The following is a 17,593-nucleotide window of genomic DNA, read 5'->3' as shown; positions in this document are numbered from 1 at the left end:
TTAAATCTCTAAACCTTAGAATATATGACCACTTAAGAAATTGAAATAAGATCTGTCTGGGATTACCTATAATAGAAAATTTTTATTTAACAACATATGTATAAATACATGTACAGTATTTAAAGGAGAAGACACTATAATTCTACTAGGATAGTTGATGGTAGATTGGAGAGAGCTTCTACAAATAGTTAAAATGGCAACAATAACTACAAATGTAAAATCAGGGAAGAAACCTACAACAGCGACACCTTCACCTCTGGGACAGAGATCGATTGACACAATGTTATTGGCAGAAAAGACAAGTTCCGCCCAAAGTTTGCAGGCAGTAGAGTCAACACTTGCCATGATGCAGGAAATGATGGTAAAAACCCATGAACTGCGAGGAATCACGAAGACATGAAATTAGAAATGAGAATGGAAACAGGAGGAGTGAAGAATGAGATACAAAATTTAGATAGTAAAATCGGAAGATCCAGGAGACAATGACAAAAAATGAACAAAAATTAAACATAGTAGAGGCAAGAACTGAGGTGGTGGAAAAGAGATCAGAGGAATCGGAAGAAAATTCCTAACACTAGCTGTCCATTTACTCAGAGCCAAGCTGCACTAAAAGCCTCCAATACAGGAACACAATGTTGCCAGCCAATCAAGACAAAAAAGCCACAAAACAGACAGAAGATATTAGAAACACCAATCAAGCAGAACACAGCAAACTCCAAGACTAATAAACACAGACCAAGACTCCCAACCAATCAGGATGAAGAAAAAACCATTCTGGCACAGCAGTAGGCTAGCCCCAAATTTAAAACTGAAACGGCTGTGAAAGTCAGACTCACAGACGAACACAATACAGAAGCCTGATGATGGCAGATGAGATTCTGCCGAAATGTTGCTACAACTTTAAAAGCACAGCTATAATGACGTGGGAAAATACCCGAACAAAGCTGAATACCATACACGTAAGTACCCGCGAAAACTTAAGAAAACACACACACACACACACACACACACACACACACACACACACACACACTACTTTGGTTCAATCATCTACCAAAACGTAATGCTCCAAAACCCTTTATACAAAGAATGCCAACATATTTAATCTTAGGTTGCTTCTGATAAAACAACAGCCTAGTTACTCTATATAAACAGAGAAAACCCATTTCCTTCTTGCACTTGAAGTTGTTACTTAGTTGGGTAATGAAATGTTTGTATGAAAACAAGTCAGGAAGCACCAAGGACTCCGCATTAGCTTCTCAACACTGAGCTACATGTTTTCTCTCCTTTTGTAATGCCATATCTTAGTAGCAACCATTTAAACCTTTACTTCATTTAGAGCTTGGTCTTAGAAAAATAGTTTGCAGCAGAGTTCCTATCTACAATTTAATTGTTGTCATGATTTTGATACAATTTTAACATAAAACCAACAGCTGTTCCATGAAATTGAAAAGATTTATAACTATTTTACTTAGAAACCTCTTCTCTCAATTCTGTCCTTTCCAGTCTTTTCTTTGCATAAATATTTACTTCCATTACTTCTCTCCAATTTCTCTATAGAACATTTCTCTAAATCTTATCCATGTATTTGCTCCTTTCAACAGATCAGAATAATAGAAAAATATTTCAAAATCTTTAGCATTAAAATAAGATATTCCATTTGGAGAAAAAAATTATTTCTTTGCTGCTCTATTATTATTTATCTTAGCTATGTGCTTTGTGTTCTGAAATTCAGGGGTCAAATCAATCATGCCAAGAAAGTCCAAGCATATGATTCAATTTGGATATTTAATTGATCCTATTTGGAGACTCAACTGCCAAATAGCATTTCTGAATTAAATTCTCACATAATTCTATAGCATAGCTGTACAATGGCTGAAGAAGACATAGTAGTGACTCAAAACTAAGCAGTGCTTAAAAATATGTTAAAAGTTCGCAATAGTTTTAAAGCAAAATCCACAAAATCATACCTGGAACAAGTACAGGAATGTGCTGTGTGAGAGCACCAGGCAATACATTGACCAATTCAGTTAGCATATTAAAACAGCACTGACGAGTCTTCACACTTTTTTCCTTCATCTGTTTATGCAAAGCTCTAACAATATTGGGAACCTGTAATTATATGTTCATAAAATAATCCAACCATTACTCTCCCTATACAAATATGCAAATTATGAATGGTTTTTAATATAATGATAGAAATAAGAATACAAGATGACCCCTGCTGGATTAGGCCAAGGGCTCACCTGGACTAGCAGTCTGTTCTCAGAATATTTCCACATTCAGACACTAAGTATCTTTGTACCTTGTATTATGATGCAGCAGTTAACCTCCACAAATCAAAAGTAGCTATCTAAAAGCTGGACAGCATAATGATTCAAATTCTGTATCAGAAAATATTTGTATTTGATCTAGACGGTTCATTACAATTAAGAGTAATATAATTGTATACTGCTTTGAACACACACGCACAGCACTTTGCATGTTGGTGCTATGGATGCTTTTCTTTACTAACCTGACTCTGAAGCATTGTTAAAGGTGTTTCTCCTTGTTCCATTGCATCAGGATCACAGAGCCAACTCTGAACAGGTCGAGTTTGTTTTAGAAGGGAGAGGTATGCATGGAACACATCTGCCTTTACATTTTCCTCCCGTTCTTTGAATCTTCCAATTAAAGCAGGGGATACTGTCTTATAGAACTCTGGCAGCATTTCATGTCTTGTACTGACTACAGCATCCAAGCATTTTGCAGCTGCACGTCTAACCTTCCAGCTCATGTCATCATCATCACTATATTCATCATCACTCCCTTGAAAAGAATAAAAGGATACCAGGTTATATGTAGTCATGATTAAAAATCAGAGATAACACTAAACTACTTTATGTCATATATGTGTATGTGTGTTTGTGTGTTACATTTAGCAACTGCTAATACAGATAGACTAATACTAGTTTGCATTTTACAGAATTTGTTTCAGTCAGTATAATTTCCTATTTACATCCATAAAAATACTGCTTTAGTAATATGTATGTTTACATTTAGCTATTAGGCTTTATTTCTAACGCAAACTACCTTGGTCATCATCATCTCCACCATCAGCATCCATAGCATTCTCATCTTCATCTTCATCATCGTAATTGTAATTGGGATCATAGGTAAGGTACTTAAGACAAATGTTTATAATGGTGGTTACATGAGGATAAACTTCTTTAGGGCATCTGTATAATAAAAGTAATAATTAGATGACTATTAATAATTAAGCATTATTACATTACTTAGCCATAGAAAGAGAATGTAAGTGCTGTTATTATGCTTATGCCCTGAAGCATTTATACATGGCATTCACATTTTAACATTATCTGTAAATGTGCTCCTTTTATTCTCCTTGAGAAACTGAAATTCTCAGGTCAAGCTGTTGGAATGGTACACTTTTTTCTAAAAGTAAGTGCCTAACATCTAGGATGAACTGAGAGGACGTAAGTTTTCTAGGAAAGTGTGTTTATTTAAAATATTTGCACAGCTGACCATATTGTATAATATATTTCTGGATGGCTGATCAAAATCTCAAGCAAAACTACTGGTTTAATATGGCAATGTGCTAAGCTGATGATGTCAGCTCTCTTTATTAGTTAATTAGTAAACAGTACCAATCTCTTATCTGTCCAAATAATTTGTAGTTTCTCATTTGATTTATTATAAGTGTAAAATATATACTTATATAAGAAAAAAGAACCTCTCTCTCTTCTGAGGAATCAGCTTTAGTTTTAAGCTTGGTATGGACCAAAAAAAAAAGGGGGGGGGGGAGACTTTCTAACAGAAAGTGAAAAAGTATCAAATTAATCTATATGGAACTTAACTCTCTTCAATGTTTAGAAAGATATACAATGACAGAATTTATGCATAAGAAAACCATAAGAGCTTTCTGGATGCAGATCAGAGACTCCAATGTAGCTCCGGATTAGATTGTGGGATCCTTGGTGCTCTTCTAGTTCTTGCCGACATTTCATTGCTAAACTAGGTAACATCATCAATGCTAGAAGGGAGTGGGTTTGCTCTTACTTTTATATACAAGTGGCTTGCCTTGTCAGTGTGGGCGAGGTGACCTTGGTGGTTTCTTGATTGGCTATTGTTTATTATTAGCTTGTTTTGTCTGCATTGGCAATCCTTGATTATATTGCTTGCTTCTTGATTGTTGGTCTAGTATTAATCAAGGTATTAATCTCTGCTCATGGAGTGTTGATTGCTGGTGGGAAGGTGCTTGTCATGTTTCCTTTTTGGCTTTTTGATTGTCTCTTTTGAGCATCATGTAGAAATTGTTTGTTTCTATGTGCCTGCTGATGGCTGACTTGTCTGAGTGCCAGGTTTCCAGGAGTTCTCTAGTGTTTTTGGACTTGGCTTGGTTTAGGATGGTCAGTTTCCCAGTTGATACTATGGTTGAATCTGTCCATATGTTGTGAAATTGCAGAGTTTTCATCATGTCTCCTGACTGCTACTTCGTATTCAGGGATGTGCTCTGCTAGTGTTATACCTGTTTGTCCTACATAGTGGCTTTTACAATCCTTAGTGTATATTGTAGATTACTCCTGTTTGGGGGTGTTTTTTTTTGGAGGGGGGGGCTGAGTTTTTGGGTTTACCTAAGATCTTTTGGAGGCCTTTAGTTGGTTTGTGTGCTACAGTGATGCCATGTACTGTAGTTGTAATAGTCAGTTGGTGGTTTCTGAGATGTTGGTATGGCAGCATTATTCTTTTTAAGTTTGTGTTGGTTGTACTATAGTAGACTGAGTAGTCAGGCAGTTTTTTATAAAGTCACCTAGGTATCCATTTTGTTGGAAGATGTTGTATAGATTATCTGATTTTTTCCAATGTTCAGAGTTGCTGTAGTGTGTTTGTGCTCATCTAAATAGTATTCTTACACAGCTTCTCTTGGGGGAGGTTGGATTTTTACTTTGGTAGTGGAACATTTGGTTGGTGTGGGTAGTTTTATGGTAGACTTCTGTTTCTAATTTGCCATCACTACCTTTATTGATGAGGATATTCAGGAAAGGTATCGTTGTGATTTTCTTCTTCTCTTGTGAATTTTATTCCTTGGAAGATGCTGTTGATAGTTTCATGTGTTTTCTCTAGTTGGTCCTTTTTATTATGATAAAGGTGCCATCTATGTACCGGATCTATATTTTAGATTGTTAGCGTGGGAGTGCTATAGATTCAAGGTGTTGCATTACAGTATCTGCTATAAGACTTGAAAGCCATAATCCTATGAGTGTTCCTTTGATTTGTTGGTATATTTGTCTGTTAAACTGGAAGTATATGGTTATAGGTTAGTAAAGGTTATAAAGTCCATGATTCTCTGTATTTCAATCCAGGGGTATTTGGTTAGGCCTGGTGTGCTATGTAGTAGTGCTGTCATGGATTCCTTTTCTAGTTCTGGGTCTATGGATATGTAGACTATGTGACATCAAATGAGACCATGATTTCATCTTCTATACAACTGGATCAAACTAGACAACCAAATCAAGAGAACTTTCAATGCCCTTACCAAGAAAGGTCAAATCACTAAAGAACAGTGGTCGATGAAATAGCAGGGGACCTGTCCTCCCATGCTCTACGGACACCCCAAAACACACAAGCCAGACATACCTCTCCATTCAATTGTATCGTTACTACTTACAACTTCGTTAAAGAACTGACAAAAAAGCTTGGACAACTCACAGAGAGAAGTAAATATTCCATCAACTTCCCACTATAGTGCCTCCAAAGAATCAAAGACCTAACTGTAGATGAAGATGAATTTTTCAGCTATTATTGACAAGACTTCTTCCCACCTCGTAAGACCAAAACAACAAAAACGCTCACTTCTTTTATAGATAAGAGTATAAATAGTAGAAACATTTCTCAGGTTTGATTAACACTTTTCAAAAGAACCAATTGGAAAATCTAATATAAAGAAATTTACTATTTTATATATTCTATATGATATTCTATTGTATATATTTTATACAGGTAATCCTCGACTTACAATTTATTTAGTGACCATCTGAAGTTACAATAGAACAGAAAAAAAGTGGCTTATGACTATTTTTCATTCTTACAACCGTTGTAGCATCCCCATGGTCATGTGATGAAAATTTGGATACTTGGCAACTGGTTTATATTTATGACAATTGCAGTGTCCTGGGATCATGTTATCACTTTTTGCAACCTTCTGACAAGTAAACCCAATGGGGAAGCCAAATTCACTTAACAACTATCCTACTAATTTAACAACTGCAATTCACTTAATAACTATGGCAAGAAATGTTGTAAAATGGGGCAAAACTCACTTAACCAGAGTCTCCTTAGCAACATAAATTTTGGGCTCAATTGTGGTTGTAAGTTGAATACTTTACAGAATTCTAAATATATGTCAGATAACATCTTAATATATAAATGTAATATTTTATATTAAATATAAATGTTTTATATTAGATTTTCCAACTGGTACTTTTAAGAAGTACCATTAAGAAGTAAATTTCAAGTCACAGCACATCTCAAGCACCAGATAAGCATACTCTATTAATTAATTTTGCATATTAAGAAGACAGCACTTTGAAATAGTTATATTCTTTACCTTACCAAAATAATTCAGAATTAGCAAAAGAACAAGGAATAAAAATTAGTTCAATGACAAACACTGGAAGGACTTCATGATTTCACAAGAAAATAACTTTTTTCTGTGACTCTACAATTTTTTTCATACTATACAGGTAGCTAGGAGAAATTAAATAAAGCAATGAACACCTTACCTCCTAACAAAAGATTCAAATGCTTGAATGCAGTATTCTCGAAGTTCATCATCATCTATGTTACAAAATTTTACTACTAAAGGGATAATTTTCTCAAGATATTCACCTGATGGCAGAAAAGTAAAAATATAATTATGAAATGTTTAACACATCACATGAAAATGAGAAAGACTGTAGTATTATATAAATTTATTTACCTATCCTATGACCTGCTTGCCTACTGATGGCAGCAATACATTGTATATAGGTTCTTGTTGTTGACATGGAATCATTTTTTGATAGCTCAGTCAAGAGATGTTCAATGAGGTCCACAAACACTATGTTACCACAGCTCATAACAAGATGACCAAGAGCAATGATGGTTCTTTTTCTCACAGCAAGCCTTGGACTAGTTAGCTGAGGAAGCAGACACGTCAGAATAGAAGGATGGAAGTTCACAAGCAGTCCTCCTTGCCTTAAAACATTTAAAAAAAAAACAGGGAAAAGAGCCAATATAACAAATTATATTGTCAAGACATTTTTGAAATAGGCAAACATGAACAGGGCAGTTTGCAGAAATACCGCCTAAGAGCATCTTTAATGTGTATGTTTACCTGCTCAACATGTCAGCCATGATGTCCAAAGCCTCTAACTGAACAGACACATCCTCTTGTTTTGCAATAGCACTAGTAAGTCGCCCAGTAATTTTTTTACAAACATTAGCTGCCAATGCAGAGCCTGAAAATCAATACAATGTCATCAATATTAAACTAGTAATTATTGGTAAAGATCTGTAATATTTCCAAAATAAAATGCTACTCATTTTGTAATACATGTAATTGAATAAATTATATAACAAATCTGTTTTTATTTCCTAGAATGGTATAAGCATAAGTGCATAGCACACAAAACAGCAGACCACATGCATGTGAATTTATACACAACTTCTTACTTAAGCTTCCAGTTATAACTCAGATCTTTTCGAGAACGATCTAGAAAAGAATATTAGAACACCACGCTGGTAAAAGTAAGTTGCACCATGTACAAATTATTTTACAAGCTGGACCAGACAAAAAGCTTTTTCTTCCCTCCTGTTCCCCGCTCCTTTACCAGATTATTTGTTCTTTTGAATACATAAAAATAGCACAATACCTAATGTCAAAAATAAGAGAATTATGACATCATACAAACTAAGTTTTACAAATCAATTATAAATTGCAAATATATGGGACTGCATAAGTGAGCCAAGTTATTCTCACTGATGTTTGTTATATCATTTGAAGACTAGTGGCACAGAAGCAGTAATACTTTTGCAATATTTAATATTCACTATTAATTGACAGATATTCTCAGGATCCGAACTGGAAAATTGTTAAATAAAATTAGAGTAGTCACTATGAATTATGGATACTTTCCATTTGAAATTGATGTTAATTTGCCCATTTCTATTAATTTCATTTTCTAAAAGTACTATTAATACTAGAACAAGAAGGATAATTTACTCCTTTGAAAGTGTTTTTTTATTTAAATGATCAAGAAAATATTTTCCCGTAAGAGAGATAATTCACATATCAAGTATATGGTGCAAAGCAGATACATTCAAATTAGAATTTTACCATTTATACAACAGGATAAGTGTAGTGTCATATCGAAATTTGGATGAAAATTTGTGTGATTTAACATCAAGGACAAACATTGTTTTAATTGTTGGTCAAGCTGATAGCTAGGATAATGAGACTAAGTAAGCAGAAGCGTAAGAGCAGATGAGGATTATAAAATCTTTAATTACAAAGTATCTATCTCATAATGGCTCATATGGGGATACTGAGAGAAATGAAAAGTTTTTGGTAAAGGCAATTTAGATGCACTACTGTAATAGACTGCTCTGGGTGAAATTTCATGTCACCTTATATGCTCACAAATGTCACACAGTTCAGGCAGTGTGTGTTATTAAAAATGAGCTGAGTTATAATGGAGCATAAATTTGCAGCATAAATCCTGGGCCATGCTGCACAACACAACCATGTCACACAATATCATATGGATAATATTAATCAGGGACTAAAATATCTATCGGCTTATTTTTTTAACTCTTCCTGTTTCCTCTTGAAACACATAAAATTCAAGCTGGAAATTAAAACAGTAATATAAAGATACTTAAACAGCAAAGAGAACCAATTACAAATCAAATATTTAAAAATAAAATAATTATTTGTTAGAACTTCATTTGTATTCACATTGACTGACTAAAATCAAGCAAGATAATAATGAATGATCAAGAGAAGGAAATAAGAAAGATTTACCGCTAGATGCAGGAGGAAGTTCTCCAATAACCGTTTTTAGACCAATGCTTGAAATATCACGTAGCTGCTCTTTGTCAGAAAGCATGTTGGTACAGAGAGTATCAACAATTGTCTCTACTTGGTATTCTTTCACTTTACTCACCAGGGGTCCAAGACTGCAATGAAATCAAAACAATTTAAATTGTAATTGAAAATGTTGAAATATTTATTCATTTGTTTTCTGAGGTTCTCGCGGGTATTAGTATGTGGATCTTTGGTTATTCGGGTTTTCTCCCGCATAAGATTGGAAGTATCTAGGCAACGTTTCGATGAAGTCTCATTCATCATCTTCAGGCTTGTGTCTTTGGCTCTGTGCTTCTCAGAGTGAATGTTGAGGAGCACAGAGCCGAAAACACAAGCCTGAAGATGATGAATGAGACTTCATCGAAATGTTGCCTAGATACTTCCAATCTTACGCGGGAGAAAACCCGAATAACCAAAGATCCACATTTATTCATTTATATTTATAAATAAAACTTAAGATACACATCAACACAAAGGTTTGTTTCCCTTCATTTAAATCAACCAGTTTCAAATCAAAGAATGTATTAGATTTGCTTCTCTTTGCATATTTCCATTTGCTTCTATTGTATATAGATATTAAAGTTATTATTTAGTTACTGATTGATCAAAGGTAATCATTTCAAGAAAAAAAGGGAGCATTGCTAAAAATATATTTGTTACATTTCTTTAGTGAATACCAAAGTATACATCATGTAATTTTGTGGGTTTCACAAAATAAGTTTTATTAAGAAAATAGTACTGGTAGTCATTGGTTAATTATGGCATTTGGACCAGAAACTCCATCACTAAGTAACATGGTCCTAAAATATACTGAAGAAAGCAATGACCAGTTTCATATTTTTACAAAACAACAACAACCCCAAACCCATGGAAATGTCTATAATGTTACCAATAATTGAATGTGACTTGAAGGAGACTACTCTACTTTAGAATTACAATCTATTGGAAATTTTTATATCAAATATTTGGGGGCTATAGACTGTATCTGAGACAGATAAACAAATTAAGTAGCTATGTGTAATTACCTAAATCTAAAACAGAAAATGTGCTTTGGCAGGTACACAGGCATTAACATTGTACCTGCTGCCATTTTTTAGGATAAGTTCATAGTTGACAGGATGCAAGTTTTAGTTAAGAAGGCACATCCTACAGTCACTTCCTGAATGCAATTGTCAATCTACCATCATATGAAAAGAAACCATATTTTTATCTTTAATCTGAAGAATAGCATTCTCTAATAGCTTTTAAAATCAAACATGCATATATTTTTAACATTAGTTAGCATAAATCAAGCAAACAAGCATTTACAATTTTTTGAATGCAGCTAAGAAATGTATCATTTTTGAAAGAAATACTTATTTTAGTAACTTTGCCAAGATTTTGTATAAAGCCAAGAAACTGAAATTAACCAATACACTCAAGCAATTAAATTATTTTGTAAAATAAAATCTAACAAAAAATAAATCATAAAAGAGAACTTATTAGCAAAGCCATTCATTTTGCTATTTTCAAATTATTACATTAACAACTGTCACTTTCTATAACAGAGACTACTGAAGAAACAGGCTGTTCCATGAATACTTATCATCATATTTCAAGTATAAATACAACCATGGAAAAACAGAACCGTGGTAAATTGATTATCTTGGGAAATATTAAAATTATTTAACAATGAATTTGTAGTAAAATCACTCAATGAAAGTTTATGTTATTCATGATTAATGATTAATTCAATTTGAATCTTTATTTAAAAAAACCATTTTTACTCAAAGATAAGTTTTGTTCCCATTTTTATTTATGCATAATCAACTATCATTACTTCTAAGAAATCATAATTCTTAGAATAAGGAAAATATCTATTTTTTCTTCAGTATAAATAAATGTAAGGTTTGAACATTTTTATAGAAGTTAAACTTTTTAAAAAAATCTATATTATGTTTACCAATGACAAAAATTTCATATGTAAAAATATGTAGACATCTGATTTATAGGTGATATATTCTCAGAATACAAAGGCCAATCCACGGTTGTAAATAAGCCAATGGGAATTTTTGCTATAAAAATCATTATACTTGGTTTTATTGTATCACTACTTCTGGATTCAAATAATAAAATAATTGTTTTTCTTTTATGCAATAGTCAATTACTATACTCTCTGTTAGCTAATTTCAAAATGACTGCATCTTCTCATGTCAACAAATAGAATTTTACGTCTTTTTGTAGACCATATGCAAGTATTATTTGGTTCTATATTATATAATATATTAAAAGGAATTACATTTAATTCTCCGTTAGTAACAACTATAATCGGATGTTGGCCTTCAAAGAGATGAGAAGGAATGAAATGAACATCTTTGTTTCCCTTTGTAGTATGTAAGATTTGACTGAAGTTTATAAAACTATCAATGACAGGATGTATGTGGATGTAATTATATACATACATTTCCAGTGAAATTGGATTCAAAAAACTGTTCAAAATAATCAACATAGATTCATACATATTATATCAAAACTGCTTCAGAGAAAAAAAAAGAATATCTTGTTATCTCTTACCATGTAACGTTGGAGATTGTAAGATCACTGGGCTTTCCTGACTTGCTCATAGAATAATGATAGAACAGACAAACCAACTCATATTTTCTCAGTATAAATCAAGACAACTGGAATGCCTGATCAGAAAATACGTACCATTTGACTGCTAAATTTTGCACTTCACCGTTTTTATCTTCCAGCAACTTCAAAATCATTTTCACAACCTTCCTTTCACTATCATCATCTAACTTGATAGAATCCTTTTGTAGTTCAGTCATCAAGTCATTTGTTGCCATAAACCTTTTTTTAAAAAAAAGTCATTTTAATCAGCCATCACTTTTACATCAATCTAATAATTAATAATCTCAATAGCTTCAAATATGTTAGTCTTTATGGGAAATAAAGTAATATACAATTCTGGAGAAAAGACTTCATAATAGAATGAAAAAATGGGGGGAAAGCGTGTTAGATCAAACTAATCTTCTCTCATCTGCACAAGACCACCAATTGTCATAAAAATGAAGAGAAAAAGAAGGCAAAGATAACATCAAAAATCTATTTTTGTTGAGCTTTTCAACCACCTTTCAGCCTAAATCCATTAAGTAAATATCAGCAATAGAAAGAAAGAAAAAAGACGTTAGCTATTTAGCTATCCAGGTAAATAGTAAACTGAAAGATTAATTATATCTGAAAAATTGACTAATTCATCATGTTACTAGCAAAATAATAATAATCACAAAACCAGAGAATTGGAATAGATCAAACAGAGTCCATGTCTTTGTTTTGAGGCATCAGTTTAAATCAGTGTTTTTCAAACTACATACGGAACTTTAAGATGCTGGCTAGGGAATTCTGGGAGTTAAGATCCAAATACCTTAAAGTTGCCAAGTTTGAAAAACACTAGTCTAAACTAAAGCACTAAGTCAGATATGTACCTGGCATCTATTTTAACACATCTAGCTATTTTAAAGGAAGTCTATCAACTCCTTCGTTAATCTGTTTCGTTCTTAGATTCCTATACATATTCCATTTATTTCACCATCATTATATATTACTTACGCACTAAATTTTAGATAATTCATAGGAATAATCAATGTATTACACCATATAAAACCAGTCACTAAAATAAGTAATACCAAGTTAAACACAGTGTTCACAATTGTAAGCTGAATAAAACACTGAGCTCATAAATGTACATACTGTTCAAAAAGTTTTTTAGAAATGACCTTATGTCATAATTTAGGATGACACCAAGATTTCAGGAGAACTTGACTCAGAAGGATGAAGCTGCCATTAAAAAGATTGGAATTCAGCCTTTCAATCCCCGTCTCCTGAGGGAAGGAATCTATAATGTCCCCAATTGGGCTGAATTCTGGAGAAGATGGTCTGAAAATTACGGTTACCATTAGAAAGCTCTTTTTCACCCTAAAATTCAACTGAAATTTGCCTTTCTGTAATTTAACCAATATTTCATGTCTTGTATACTGAGATGATAGAACTGATTTCGATAGAAAACAATAACCTTTTTCTACATGGAATTTCCCTAGATACTTGAAGCATGCTAGCATATTCTCAGTCTGTTTTTGTTTAAAGCTAAACATATATTCTCAAACTGTCTTCATTGAACTTAAGCCAAGTTTCTCTAAATCTTCATTTCAACCAACAAACTAATTTCAGCCAGAGAAGAATCATAAAATTTTAAAATCTGAAATAGATTAAGTAAACTTGAGAACATAAATAATGCAGATATATATTCCCATGCAATATAAAATCACATATAATTTGTAAATTAAATATTAAGTTGCATGTTCCAGCTATAATTAGTTAGAAATATGAAAATTGCATAAAAATATTAAACAAAATGACTAGAAAAACAGAACTGTTTACGATACCAAGAACTTCACATAAGCTGAATTGATAAAGTATCTTCAAAAAACAAAATTTTAATAGGTGATATTACTTTCCTTTCTCTGCATGACTCTTTTATAAAAGTCTAAGTGAGAAACTTGAGTTGATTCAGTCTTTTTGTCTAAATGAAGGTTGATCTAGCCATATGACAAACTGTGGATTCTAAGTGAACTTAAATTTTAGAAGACATTAATGAAGTCTACTCCTCAACAAGGGTGTGTGTGTGTGTGTTCCATTTCATATTTAATCTTAACACCTTGTTAAATTACTAGTAAGATATTAAATACTACCTCTAATATTATCATTAAAATAATGTTTGCTACTGTTACCTTCGACTTAATGAAACTAAAAGCTATTAAAAATTTTTTTCCTACAATGTGACTTGCAACTATTATAAATATCTATTTTGTTGAATAAAGGCTTAAAATAAGTTGCCTTATATACATATTTCAAGGAAATATTTAGGACAGCATTTTCCAATTTGCTGTTTTCCATACATACTGAAATTATAACAAAAAGAAATAAGGGCATACATAGCAGTAGTAGATATCACAATGCAAAAAGATGTCCAATGTTCTATTAAAAGGTGAAATTGGGATGTCTTTGAAGTGTTTTTTTAAAAAGATAAACATCTTCTCCACTATTAGTAGAAAGAAGCCAGAATGAGGAAACTGTAACAATATCATATAGGAAAAACAAAGGTTTAAAGAGCCCACAGCATCTGACCATGAATATGTAGTAATATCTGAAAAAAAATGCTAGTCATTACCTTAAATGTTTGCCTCATTCAACAATGAAAATGATACACGGGGTTTTAATCTTCTTATATGCACAGTATATAGAAGCATAGTGCATTTGAAAAAAAAGAGAGGACTGAAGTGGCCTGGAAAAGTCTGCTGCGTATGTGAGAAACATGTCACATTCATGCATTATTTAATTTTGTATTTACTGTTTCATTGTGTAATATTTTATGTGTATTATTATTGCTATTACCCGTCTTGAGCACTGCATGAGTGGAAAGGACTTGTAAACATTAGATGACTACTTCCATGCTTCTTTTACAAATATCCAACTTTCTTTTAATTAATGACAAAGTGGCATCACTTTGTATAATTATGCTTTAAATTTACTAATATTAGGACCTACACCTGACTGTTTCATTAAAAATTATAAATCTGACTCTAGTTTGACTTTGGTATTGACAGTGGTGAAAACACAAATGCATCATGACTAATACTGAAGCTGATGCAGTAGAGCTACACCATAGTTAAATTGAAATGGAAAATGAGAGTTCACGCCTGATAAGGAATTACAGTATGTATTTAATTCCATACTGAACTTCAGGAAACATGAAGTACTTTACAAGGTATGTGTGAGTGTGTATGCGTGTAAGTTGTATATATAACAAGTGAAAACATAAAATGTTAGAATAAATGCAGATAGTCCTTGATTTACAACAGCTTCTTTAGTAATTGTTCAGTTATAACACTGAAAATAGTGACATGACCATTTTTCACACTTATGATCATCGTAGCATCCTTGTGGATGTGATCAGGATTGAGACACTTGACAACTGACTCATATTTATGACAGTTGCAGTGTCCCAGGGTCATCTGATCACCTTTAGAAATCTTCTGACAAGGAAAGTCAATGGGGAAGCCAGATTCACTTAAAATCCCATACTTCCTTAAAAATGGCAGTGATTCACTTAACAATTGTGGCAATAAATGTTGTAAAATGTGACAAAATTCACTTAACAGTTGTCTCACTTAACAACAAAATTTTGGGGCTCAATTGTGGTCTTAAGTAGAGGACTATGTGTATTTTATAATTTAATGGAATCAATCTGCCAATAGCAAACTTAAGAAAATACCAATACTTAAGCCTTTTCTTTTATGTTTAACAATAGACCAACAAACGATCAATCATTGTCCCTCCATGCTGCTATATTGTGACATATTGTTGATGAATTTAACGTCCTTTACACATAGTTATAATTCTCTATGTCCTTATATGACTTAAATGTTGATGCAAATAAAGAGAACCATTTATTTCATTCATGCAAAAGAGGATTGACAGTATAAGCAGTAATCTATAATACAAACTGGGACTATATTCTGAAAAATATTAAAATGAATGACAACAGGAAAATGAACTTGCTTTAAACTATGCATCAGATACACCAATCCAATCTCATACTTTTATTCAGAGAAAGTTTCAATTAATTTATTAAATTATAACAGCAAAATTTGTAACAGCAAGATTTTCAGCAGTTTGCAAAACTTTTGTTTTACTGCAGTATTAAAAATATTAATGTACAATCAGTTATTGCAGCAGGCATGGACAAGATATACGCTTAAATCACTTTGCCTTTCATATCAAAAGAAAAAGCAGTAAGATACTGTAATATTTAACACCAGTGACATCAGTGGCTAAGCCAATGAATATTTCTAAACGAAAATTCAGTTTTTATTATAATATCTTAAGATATAGGCTTCTATTGAGTATTCGAGGAAAGTTATATTTATACTTTAGAAACAAATTTCAAAAAGAATAAAATTTCAGAAAGATGCAACATTCATCACAACTGCTTCTGGTTTAAAAAGGCATTTTAAGTAGGACTGCAAAAAAACTAAGAACAGGAATGGTTACAATCCTAACACAAGTAAGCGTCCTGCTGGTAGAGAACGGGCTCCTAGGACAAATTACGGGGCGTACAAGAGTCATAGAGAGCGTAACAAAAAGAGGGAATGCGGTTAACAAACTTCCAGACAACTTCTAGGGGAAAAGAGCCGCCTCAAGGCCGGGCTCTAAATCGCAGCCATAAGCGAGGCACAACAAGGCCAGGATCAGGGACGCAAGTTCTCCTGCTTTGACGAGCCTCAAATCAGGCAAAAGACAGGTTGGGTGGGGCACGAAGCAGCTCGGGCCTGCCCGCTCTAAAGCATCCCAGCGCAGACATGGGGAGAATCTCCTTCAGCCTAAGGAGGCGGAAAGCTATCCACCACTCAGAAGTAGGTAGGCCAGTCTCGGCCTCTTACCTGAAGTCCTTATCACTCGATGTCATTTTCTCCAGCAGGTTGGAGATGTGGTATGAGGCACTCGCCATGATGATGGTCCCGGTGAGGGAAGCGTTTGGCCGGCTCCACGTCGCCTAATGCTGTGTGCGGGGGAAAGAGAAGGTGAAACGGGCGGGGGGAGCGAGGGCTCTGTCTGGCAAGAGAGACTGGCGGCGCCTGCTTGGTGGCGACGAGCCGTGCTTTCCCCGAGGCTTTCCCCGAGGCGGGGGTAGGACACGATGACGGGAGGATTAGCGCGCGCGCGCCTATGGGGAGATCAGTATCATCGCCAGCGGCTGCTACTCGCGCGGGAAAAGGCGAAGGACAATCGCGAACGATCTCGCTCAGGCGAATGGAGGCGGACGTAAAGTCCCACCGTCTGTTGCCTCGCGCGAAGACCTAAGGTCAGGGTTCAAAGAGGGCCTCGCTAACGTCGCTCTTCCGAGCCTCCGATTGGCTTGCCGTGAATAGCGTAGGCGGTCCGTTTCGCATGACGTTGGCGACGTACGCGACGCAGAACGGCGCGAGCGGGTTGGTTAGAAAGCAAGAGGGGAGGAGGCGTATTCGGCGTCAGGCTTTCGGTGTCTTCGGTGGACGCGGACTAAGTTCTGGAAACTTGGCAGGGGGGAGGAGCTTTTTTGTGTCATGAAAATAAGGCAATACGATTTAAATTATGAACTATCATTTTAGATACGTATACAGTGCCCAGTAATTTGTATAATTGTATTTAAACAGTGGCACTTTATTATATTAATTTCTTTATTTTTATCTCACCTTTATTATTACAAATAACTGAATATCCAACACTTCCTATTTTTTTCTTCCTATTTTCCTCACGACAACAACTCTTGAGGTGAGCTGGGCTGAGAGAGTGACTGGCCTAACGTCATCCAGTCATTTCATAGCTAAGGCAGCACTAGAACCCAGGTCTCCTGATTTCTAGTCTGGACTATAGCCACTAGAACAA

The 17,593-nt window shown here is 34.1% G+C and overlaps 1 protein-coding gene across 1 annotated transcript in view; it reads right to left on the bottom strand.

Moving 5' to 3' along the window:
• CAND1 (cullin associated and neddylation dissociated 1) overlaps nucleotides 1-17,033 on the bottom strand; it is a 28,310-nt gene extending 11,277 nt beyond the window's left edge. The window contains exons 1-9 of the mRNA XM_026699942.2: nucleotides 16,609-17,033; nucleotides 11,816-11,959; nucleotides 9,065-9,219; nucleotides 7,376-7,499; nucleotides 6,980-7,236; nucleotides 6,783-6,888; nucleotides 3,073-3,218; nucleotides 2,516-2,808; nucleotides 1,971-2,112 (exon numbers count right to left, since the gene is read on the bottom strand). Coding sequence (XP_026555727.1) covers nucleotides 1,971-2,112; nucleotides 2,516-2,808; nucleotides 3,073-3,218; nucleotides 6,783-6,888; nucleotides 6,980-7,236; nucleotides 7,376-7,499; nucleotides 9,065-9,219; nucleotides 11,816-11,959; nucleotides 16,609-16,676 — 1,435 coding nt within the window. The 5' untranslated portion in view covers nucleotides 16,677-17,033. The remainder of the gene's footprint in view (nucleotides 1-1,970; nucleotides 2,113-2,515; nucleotides 2,809-3,072; nucleotides 3,219-6,782; nucleotides 6,889-6,979; nucleotides 7,237-7,375; nucleotides 7,500-9,064; nucleotides 9,220-11,815; nucleotides 11,960-16,608) is intronic.
• Between the last annotated feature and the right edge of the window lie 560 nt (nucleotides 17,034-17,593).

Source organism: Pseudonaja textilis, chromosome 5, assembly GCF_049901715.1.
Source record: "Pseudonaja textilis isolate UNSWEBS1 chromosome 5, rPseTex1.2, whole genome shotgun sequence".
NCBI lineage: Eukaryota > Metazoa > Chordata > Lepidosauria > Squamata > Elapidae > Pseudonaja > Pseudonaja textilis.
Note: the sequence above shows the minus strand (reverse complement) of the source record. Positions and strands in the feature narration are given on the sequence as shown.